At 40.0% G+C, this 9,216-nt stretch overlaps 2 protein-coding genes across 6 annotated transcripts in view; one reads left to right on the top strand and one right to left on the bottom strand.

The window, feature by feature from the left end:
* Positions 1–6,233, bottom strand: part of FUBP1 (far upstream element binding protein 1) — a 43,203-nt gene extending 36,970 nt beyond the window's left edge. The window contains exons 1-4 of the mRNA XM_044432237.1: positions 6,035–6,233; positions 2,957–3,047; positions 1,663–1,725; positions 784–866 (exon numbers count right to left, since the gene is read on the bottom strand). Coding sequence (XP_044288172.1) covers positions 784–866; positions 1,663–1,725; positions 2,957–3,047; positions 6,035–6,148 — 351 coding nt within the window. The 5' untranslated portion in view covers positions 6,149–6,233. The remainder of the gene's footprint in view (positions 1–783; positions 867–1,662; positions 1,726–2,956; positions 3,048–6,034) is intronic.
* Positions 6,234–6,511: 278 nt separating this feature from the next.
* Positions 6,512–9,216, top strand: part of DNAJB4 (DnaJ heat shock protein family (Hsp40) member B4) — a 33,404-nt gene continuing 30,699 nt past the window's right edge. For 4 of the 5 annotated variants that reach the window (XM_044432337.1, XM_044432333.1, XM_044432334.1 and 1 more), the window contains exon 1: positions 6,512–6,681. The gene's annotated coding sequence lies outside the window, so the exon portion shown is untranslated. Of the gene's footprint in view, positions 6,696–9,216 lie in introns of all 5 variants that reach the window. The other variant, XM_044432336.1, reaches the window with a different exon arrangement.

Genomic DNA, 9,216 nt, shown 5'->3' on the forward strand with positions numbered 1-9,216 from the left:
CTTATACTAGAACTCACTACTTTGATACAACTTTGATCCTGCTGCTGCTCACACAGCGTTTTATTCTACTTTGATGTAACTTTATTTTTCATCCAGAGGGTTAGTTTAAAAATGGTACCCAAGCAACTTGGTCCCAAATCAAGGCTAAAAGTTGTATCTTTGATCTAGTATTACTAAAGTTTTGGTCTGCTCACACAGGTTTTCCTACTCCTTCCTTCCTGCTGAAGCTTCCTGGACCCCATAGAATGCCTTTTCTGAGGCTCTGGGGACACTTTGGATAGGTTTATGACATGGAAGGTGGGAAACAAACCTGCTTATGAAGTATTATTTCCAATGCATAGTGTAAATTTGCCATCAATCCTTTTACTCTGGATATTTGAGTGCAGTGGTATATAGAGGTTGAGAAGAAGAGAACAGGCAAGAGTTTGAGCAAGAAATTGTCCTCAAGGAGAGAATATGGCTGGACAGTATATTCAATGAAACATTTGAGAACTATGTTTCACTGCCTTCTCATGTTTCCTCATTTACATAAAAGGTCGTATGCAGCAGAAAAATTGTGATAAACTTCATCGATAATCAGCCACTAATACAGTTGCCTACAGAAAAGGACACTAGCTTTAAAACCCTATATTAACACAGAGCCATGTTACAAAAACTTTATAGGGGGCTCTCAGACACATTTCCAGATTAGACAATCATGGTATGAGTGGAACCACTGCATGCACATAAACAAAAGTAGGCTGCCATTATCTGCAGAACAGAATATTAAACATGTGTTCAGAAGTACACTGATAAATGTACTGCAAGATTTAAAAAATACTTACAATCATTATTTGGTGGAGCCACTTTCTTAGGTTCTGGTTGATCTGAAAAATTAAGATTTTTTTAAATGTTTTTGGTTACAAATATAGGCAACTTAAATAAATGGCTGCTCCAGAAGGGCAAAATGCAACTTGTTGAATGCACTTTAGGCATTTTTTTTTCAATTTCAAGGAATAGGTCATCTAAACAAGGAAAAATCTTTTATGTTTAACACTTGGTTAGTATAATCAGGGGAAAAATGCAAAGTATTTCCATTTATCAGATAAAATATTCAACAGTTTAATAAGGTACACAAGTTTAAACACACTATTACAGATGTCCAGTCACTAAAACATAACTAACAAGCATTTAAGTGTATTATTGCTAATTTGACGCTAAAGCTAATGATGCTTCTGTAACAAAAAAAATGAAACAACCACCATTGTGAGAAATAATCATTTTACAATTATGTCTGACAACAACCACATACTAAATAGGAAATCAAAATTTAAGATTTAACCAACACATAGCAATACAATCTCCTTCTGGGAACTGTTGTACAGACATCCTACCCAATTACTGAAAACTTCACAGCATAAGACTTCAAAACAGCAGATTCAAAGCCACTACCATCACTGTCCAAATTGGTTCAGTATGAGTGAAAGTCGTAGATAACCAATATCCGATAAAAATTACTTCAAATGTTTCCATCCCACCCCATATTCAGGATATAATGAACCACCATAATTAAGTGCAGTAGGACACATATTTCAAGAAATATTTGTGTCATCCATTTCAAAAGATCCACTAGTTCATTTCGCGTTTACATACTAAACACAGGTAATAAATAAAAATTCCTGCCTTTAAAAGGAGAGGGCATTCCCTCCCAGTGTGTTGTACTGCTCGGACTTGTCCAAGAGCCATCTACACATAAAATAAAAAGAATACATTACATACATCATTTGAAGCATCATTAGCTCATTTTTGAATATTAAAAGCCTCACTATTAATAAAAAGGCACTTTAATAAAGTACACAAGTACTCCTTTGTCAAGAGCCTTAGAAATTTTCTGTAAACAAAATTATAATCCTTTGAAACCTACATACTCCAAGGTCAGCAACTGTCTTCATGAATTTAAAAAGTACTATACATTGCATTTTGGAAGACAGACATAGTAAAACTTTGTTAGCCCAACAAGTTTTAAAAGACGAAAAACACCGTTCAGCTACAAGGTTTAGAATTATTTTATCAGAGTTCAAAAAAACAGAATGAGACATTGTTTCAAATCTAGCTTTAATTACTGCATTTTCAATGGAATACACTAAATTTAAAAATGTTGCACCTGCACAATGCAACTCACCCAGGTTTGAAAACCATAAATATGAGTACAAGCAGAATTTGAATAAATTACGATTATAGAACTTTAATACTCTAATACAAAGATTTCAATATCATACTTAAAATGTATTTTAAATACATTTTACCTACCTTATCATAACTTATTAAAATATGAATATCACTGCTATCCACTCATATAAGTAGATGCAAACTCTTGAACAGCTAAAGGAGCAATCCGATGGCCCCTACACAGTGTCTGAGGGACCACTGGATATTTTGGATTCCCAGATCTGAGGTCTGTAGGCATGGCAATCTGAGCTTGGAATCAGAGCACCAACCTCCTTCGCAGCTAGCACAGAAAGAATTATATTGGCTGCTCTCTGCAATAAAGCAAAGTCCTTGGGGAGGGAGAAAATGGGCTGTTTTGGTGCATGGGGGAGTACTGGAGAGACTAGGATATGAGTTATCCCAACATCCCTCCAGCCAATTTCCCTCCCCTGTCTAAAATGCTCTAGTTAGATGGGAAAAAAATCTACCTAGCAAAAATGCAGAGCAGGAGGAAGGGGAGAAGGAGATCACCTCCATAGCTCCTCCTACTTGTAAGCAAGTCTCTGAATTTGAGGACTTACAAGCAATGTCACAGGATTGTACCCTATAATCTAAACATTATGTCTATGTTTAAGATAGATTACTCTGCCTTCTCAAATATTTATTCCTGAAATTAAGGTACTCTCAACATGTTCTTACATACTCTTCAAGCATTTATAATTTCGAGAATGGACTATATTAGCAGTTTATATACTGATCAACAACATACCTCCATCTTCGAGTGGTCTTTTTTGTCCCCCATAGCTGTAATCATTTGAATTCACAGTTGTTCCTGATTCATTTCCAATTTTTGCTGCAATCTGAAAGATATACAAAACAGACACAGATTATATTCTTGCACTTCATATATTCAATTCAAAGGTAAGCTGTCTGACTTTTGTTACCCACTTCAGAGACAATAATGATTTGAAAAGTGACATAAAAATACAAACTTATATTACTGGTACTAATAGCAGCAGCAAATAGTTGCTTTTGCCAAGGGAACCACCTTCTCACATTCATTAATAACTTGTTAATCAAGTTGCCGCACAGGAAGTGGCTTACAATCACATCTCAAGTTCAAGGACCTCCCCCATAACTGATGTGTATCTGAATTATATACAGTTTAACTTACGAGTGTTGGAATGCCACATAAAGTTATTACTACCTCAGTTGCAGCAGCAAACCTGGTGTCTTACAAAAGTTTTGGATTATAACTCACGTAACCCTTATGGGAATGGTAACCCAAATTATTTGGAGGGTACCAGGCTGCTTAACCCTGACATAAGCTAGCTTGCTTTACCTTGCTTGCTTGTAGTAGACATCAAGGAATTCTCCAGAGAGCCTCATAAGAGTCAAGAAGCTAACAATGATCAGCCTGTTATTTTGCTCAATTATGGGAACTGTAGGGAATGATACAGCCCTGGATACCTGAATCCTTCCAAACACTGACTCCAGAGGTGAGCAATCATATGGTGCTGCTACCATTATCCACCACTGAACACTGGGCTGAATACTTGATGCAGAGCCAATTATTGGCCTGTATGGCCTTCTGCTGTGGAGATGCAAGTTTAGAGATGCAAGTCTAGAGATGCAGCAACTAAATGCAGTGGTACTTTGTACTGTTTCCAAATGTAATTACATAGGAAAAGCAAATATATACAACAACTTGTTTTATAAGCTGTAGTTATTTTCAAAAGATGGATCCAGGCATTTAGATCACCTCCCCACATTTAACAGAAATTCCACATCATAATCAGTGGAATCATTATCCAACAGCCAGATGCTATACATGATTCTATTTCTGAGAGGCTTACTTCCAAGAAATGTGTTTAAGACTGCAACATTTAATTGCACAGAAAATGCAAAGTACAACCTAATGGGCTCAGTCATGGGCTTGTAAATTCCCTTTACCACGCTTCCCTGAGCAACAATTGTCCCTGTTCATAGTTTAAAGCAAAACATAATTTGCCAGTTTGAATTACAAATCATAGCCTGAATGTTGGCATGTGCAAACCAAAGCACTGTTCCATGGTTTGGTATATCTCAGTCATTCCACTGGACCAAATTGGATTTGGTGCAGGACTGGGTGGCAGGGTGCGTTGTTAAAGCCTTCTCCAGATTGGCGTTAGTCCTAGAAGCAGGACCAAAGACTAGAAAAATAATTTCTAATCATGTTGTTTAAAAGAACCATAACACACAAATCAAGATCTGGCTTTATACATTTAAGATGAACCAATATCTAATTGCAAGATTTCTTCTCGGGCATTGTATCAAGAAAGTTAACTCTTTTTTTAATTGAAGTTTAGAATCTTCCAGAGATGGGTTAAATGTGTAAGTAGCCAGTTCCCATCTGAAAAATTGTATATAAATGATATACCCATTATGCATACACTTAAGAAATTCTTTTCCATTAACACTATTCCTACAAAGCTCCAAGTCCATTACTATTCTTGCTCTACTTTACCCAAATTCAGGAAGAGGACTGAACTATTTTGCCTCTGAAGAAAAATTATTTGACCCTGAATGCAAAACATTCTAAACCAAAGATGAATAAGAAAACCTTTAACATGTAAAATAGTAAACCTTGTGAATTTCAGAAAGTGAATGATAAAACATTTAGCTCAAGTGAAACTTTCAGTTCAAGGAAAGCCACATCTGACTTTAAGAAGTTACTAGGTAACAAGGAAACTTCAAGCTACACAATAAATTGAAAAGGAGCTTTAAAGTTAGTTATCAGCAATTACTAGCAACTGCAGTGAGGCAGCTAAATTCTTTTTCTGGATCACTTCAAACCACTGTTCAACAGAGAAACAGGACAGTCCATTTTAGAGATATTTCTCTTGACTTCCTTTATTTCTATAGGCAATATTAGAAGTACATTCTCTCATGTCGAAACTGCCTTTTTCTAACTCTCCAAGCAGACCATAAAGATTTAAGCGTATCTGCCCCCACCCCATCTAATGGTGTCATAAAGTTCAAGGGAAAGAGATTTGTCTCATCGCCAGCTACTACGGATAAGCGAGAGAAGACAGGCAACCTATGAGAAAAATTATTCCTACAGGGGAAAAGTTAAGTTTTGAGGTTCAGACTGTTCGGGGAGAGAGCATGGAGAAATTAGCGAAAACCTCAGTTTCGAGTAAATAAGTAAAGAAATAAGATAAAGAATAAGAACAACACACGTTGCAAGACTCTATTCTCCGCTATAAGCGCTGATTAACTTCTCCCTGCTGTGTGCAGTGGAAGTTATTAGAACGAGAAAGATCACTACACGCACAGGAACTGTGTGCGGAAAAACCAAGAAACTCTCCTCACAGACATAGCGCGGGAAGGACGGGCTGGGTAACAGAGCTGCGAAGAATCAGAAAGTCAGACACGCCCGCCCTGTTACATCGATTCGAACGCAGATGAAGGGCACCGCCATTACAAAGAGTGAAAGGGATTCTACGGGTAATCTAAAGAGTTAAAAACAGCACAAATTAATCTTTGAAGTCTAGCTAGCTCTTCTTCTTTCCCTGGTCCTCTCTCACTGGGCGCGGCCGTAACGGAGGTACAAGACTTGCCATGTCTTTGTATTCAAGGAGATGATCATGGTGTTAACCGCGGGTAATGCTGAAAAGGCCCAATAAGAACTCGCACCAGTCTTTTATAAGGATAGCTGGAACGCCTCTGAGGCCTACAGGTGTTGGTAGGGCGTGCCTGCCGTCTTGCGCCCGCGGCTCAGCGGCGGAGAGAATTCAGATGCCTGCCTGAGGAGCCAGGTCGGCCATAGAATTAGCATCCACTACCTGGTACCCACAATACACACCTGTCTAGCCCGTTGCAGCGCGTCCTTAAAAGCATCATTGACTGCCCCGCCACCTCCTCCGCCTCCACCGGGCGCACCCGAGGAAGGAGGGGGTACCGTTGAATAATCCGACATGTCCGCTTCGCCACTTCCTACCGCGCTCTCTGCCTGCCAAGAAAGAAAGAAAATGGCGGCGGGCGGGAGCCTTTCACATTCCTGCGTCGCATCGTGTTCTACGAGAGGAGGGGAAGCCTATATAAACCTCGCGAGATTTCTATGAAAATGGCGCGGGATTTTGTGGATGAAGAAGGTAGGAGGATTTAAAAGAAAATTCTCGCGAGATGTGAATCGGGGCTTTGAAATTGGGGGGTGAATCTGAGATTTCCGGGAAAAGAATGGATAGGTTTACTTAATGAGCGGATGTATGAAACTGCAATAGAGAAGATGAGGGAACGTGCGCGCGACCTTTTCTCGCGCGAGATGCGACGATGACCTTCAGAGCGTAGAACAGTCTCGCGAGAATTTTTTTGGTCTTTCTGTGTGTGTGTGTCGTTTTGACGTTTCTTCAGTCGGTACGCTCGGACAATTGTGGTGGGAGGTGACTTGTGGGAGTTGCTGTCTCCTCACAGAAGACGGTGGTGTTGCGGCATTAGCTTCTCGGCTAGCGAGTGAGTCCGTTGGGGTGGGTGAGCCTAGAGAGATGTCTTCGGCGGCGACTTTTCTTTCACTGAAAGGCGCAGAAGTGGTAACGGGTTTGGGCTCCTGTTAAAGCAGAATGCTGGGTTGGAGTTGAGTGGGACTGGTGATGCGCTGTGTAGTTTAATAAACATAAGCAAGAGGGAAGTGCGTGTATTGGGAACAAGCATATGCAACACAGGAATATACATACGCCATTAAGTGACTAGATTTGTGTTTATCTGTTAAATTAATATTAAAGAGTTATGAGTGGCTTTTTAAAAAAACGTGTTTTTCCTCAAAGTGCTTCACAAAGAAAATGCACTATAATTTCAAAATCCTCTTTTGTTGAAGTGAATTCAAAATCTTCACTTTTATCTAACAGTCACTATGGACAATTCAGCCAATATCTAACAAGCTGGTGCGATTTTTACAGAAGACCTTTGAGAGACTATATTGTGCTTGATGACTCAGTAATAGTAGTAGTAATGATCATTTTAGTAGGTTGAAATTTGCATCATACTTCTGTGGTTTTACGTGCTCTCAAAACCACAAGCACTGGTTATGCCATTATAAGCATTGTTGTTAGTTGCAAAGTCGAGTCAGACCCATCGCTACCCCATGGACAACAATCCTCCAGGCCTTCCTGTCCTCCACCATCTCCCGGAGTCCACCTAAGCTCACACCAACTGCCTCAGTGACTCCATCTAGCCACCTCATTCTCTGCCCTCCCCTTCTTCTGCCATCAATCGTTCCCAGCATTAGACTCTTCTCCAGGGAGTCCTTCCTTCTCATTAGGTGGCCAAAGTATTTGAGTTTCATCTTCAGCATCTGGCCTTCTAAAGAGCAATCAGGGTTGATCTCCTCTAGGACTGACAGGTTTGATCGCCTTGCGGTCCAAGGGACTCACAGGAGTCTCCTCCAGCACCACAATTCAGAGGCCTCAATCCTTTTGCGCTCAGCCTTCCTTATGGTCCAGCTTTCACAGCCATACATTGCAACTGGGAAAACCATAGCCTTGACTATACACACTTTTGTTGGCAGGGTGATGTCTCCGCTTTTTAGTATGCTGTCTAGATTTGCCATAGCCTTCCTGCCCAGGAGCAAGTGTCTCTTAATTTCTTGGCTGCAGTGCCCGTCTGTGGTGATCTTGGAGCCCAGGAAAATAAAATCTGTCCCTACCTCCATTTCTTCCCCATCTATTTGCCAGGAAGTGAGAGGATGAGATGCCATGATCTTAGTTTTCTTAATGTTGAGTTTCAAGCCAACTTTTGTGCTCTCCTCTTTAGTTCCTCTTCACTTTCTGCCATGAGAGTGGTATCATCTGCATATCGTCCGCCTGGCGCCGTCGTTATTTGTTTTTCGGCGCCAGGCTAAGACCTTTTTATTTAAAACTTATTTTAATTGTTAAATTATTTGAATTAATAGGATTTTAAAATTTTAGCTGAGATGCACCGGGGGCTTTTAAACAATTTTTTGAAAATTGTTATATTGTTATTATTTATGTATTCATGTACTTTGTATCCTGTTGTGAGCTGCCCCGAGGCTTCGTTGCAATGGGGGCGGTGTAAAAATGTTTTAAATAAATAAATAAAAATAAATATCTGAGATTGTTGATATTTCTCCCGGCAATCTTAATTCCAACTGGTGATTCATCTAGCTCCGCCTTTCTCATGATGTGCTCTGCATATAAGTTAAATAGACGGGGCGACAGTATATAGCCTTGCCGAACTCCTTTCTCAATTTTGAACCAATCAGTGGTTCCGTGCCCAGTTCTCACTGTTGCTTCTTGACCCGCATATAGGTTTCTCAAGACACAAATAAGATGATCTAGTACTCCCATCTCTTTAAGAACTTGCCACAATTTGTTGTGATCCACACAATCAAAGGCTTTAGCATAGTCAGTGAAGCAGAAGTAGATGTTTTTCTGGAACTCCCTAGCTTTCTCAGTGATCCAGTGTATGTTGGCAATTTGATCTCTAGTTCTTCTCCCTCTTCGAAATCCTGCCTGTACTTCTGGTAGTTCTCGGTCCACATACTGCAGGAGCCTAGCTTGTAGGATTTTGAGCATAACTTTGCTAGCATATGAAATGAGTGCAATAGTTTGAACATTCTTTGACATTGCCTTTCTTTGGGATTGCAATGTAAACTGACCTTTTCCAATCCTGTGACCACGGTTGAGTTTTCCAAATTTGCTGGCATATTGAGTGTAGCACTTTTACTGCATTGTCTTTTAAGATTTTGAATAGCTCAGCTGGAATACTGTCACCTCCACTAGCTTTGTTGTTGCTCAGACTTCCTAAGGCCCATTTGACTTCACATTCCAGGATGTCTGGCTTGAGGTCAGTGACCACCCCATCGTGGTTATCAGAGATGTTAAGCTCTTTCTTGTATAGTTCCTCTGTGTAATCTTGCCACCTCTTCTTAATCTCTTCTGCCTCTGTTAGGGCCCTGCCATTTTGGTCCTTTATCATGCCCATCTTTGCATGAAATGTTCCCTTCATATCTCCAATTTCTTGAAGAGATCT

Source organism: Varanus komodoensis, unplaced genomic scaffold (genome assembly GCF_004798865.1).
Source record: "Varanus komodoensis strain SLA01 unplaced genomic scaffold, ASM479886v1 scaffold24, whole genome shotgun sequence".
NCBI lineage: Eukaryota > Metazoa > Chordata > Lepidosauria > Squamata > Varanidae > Varanus > Varanus komodoensis.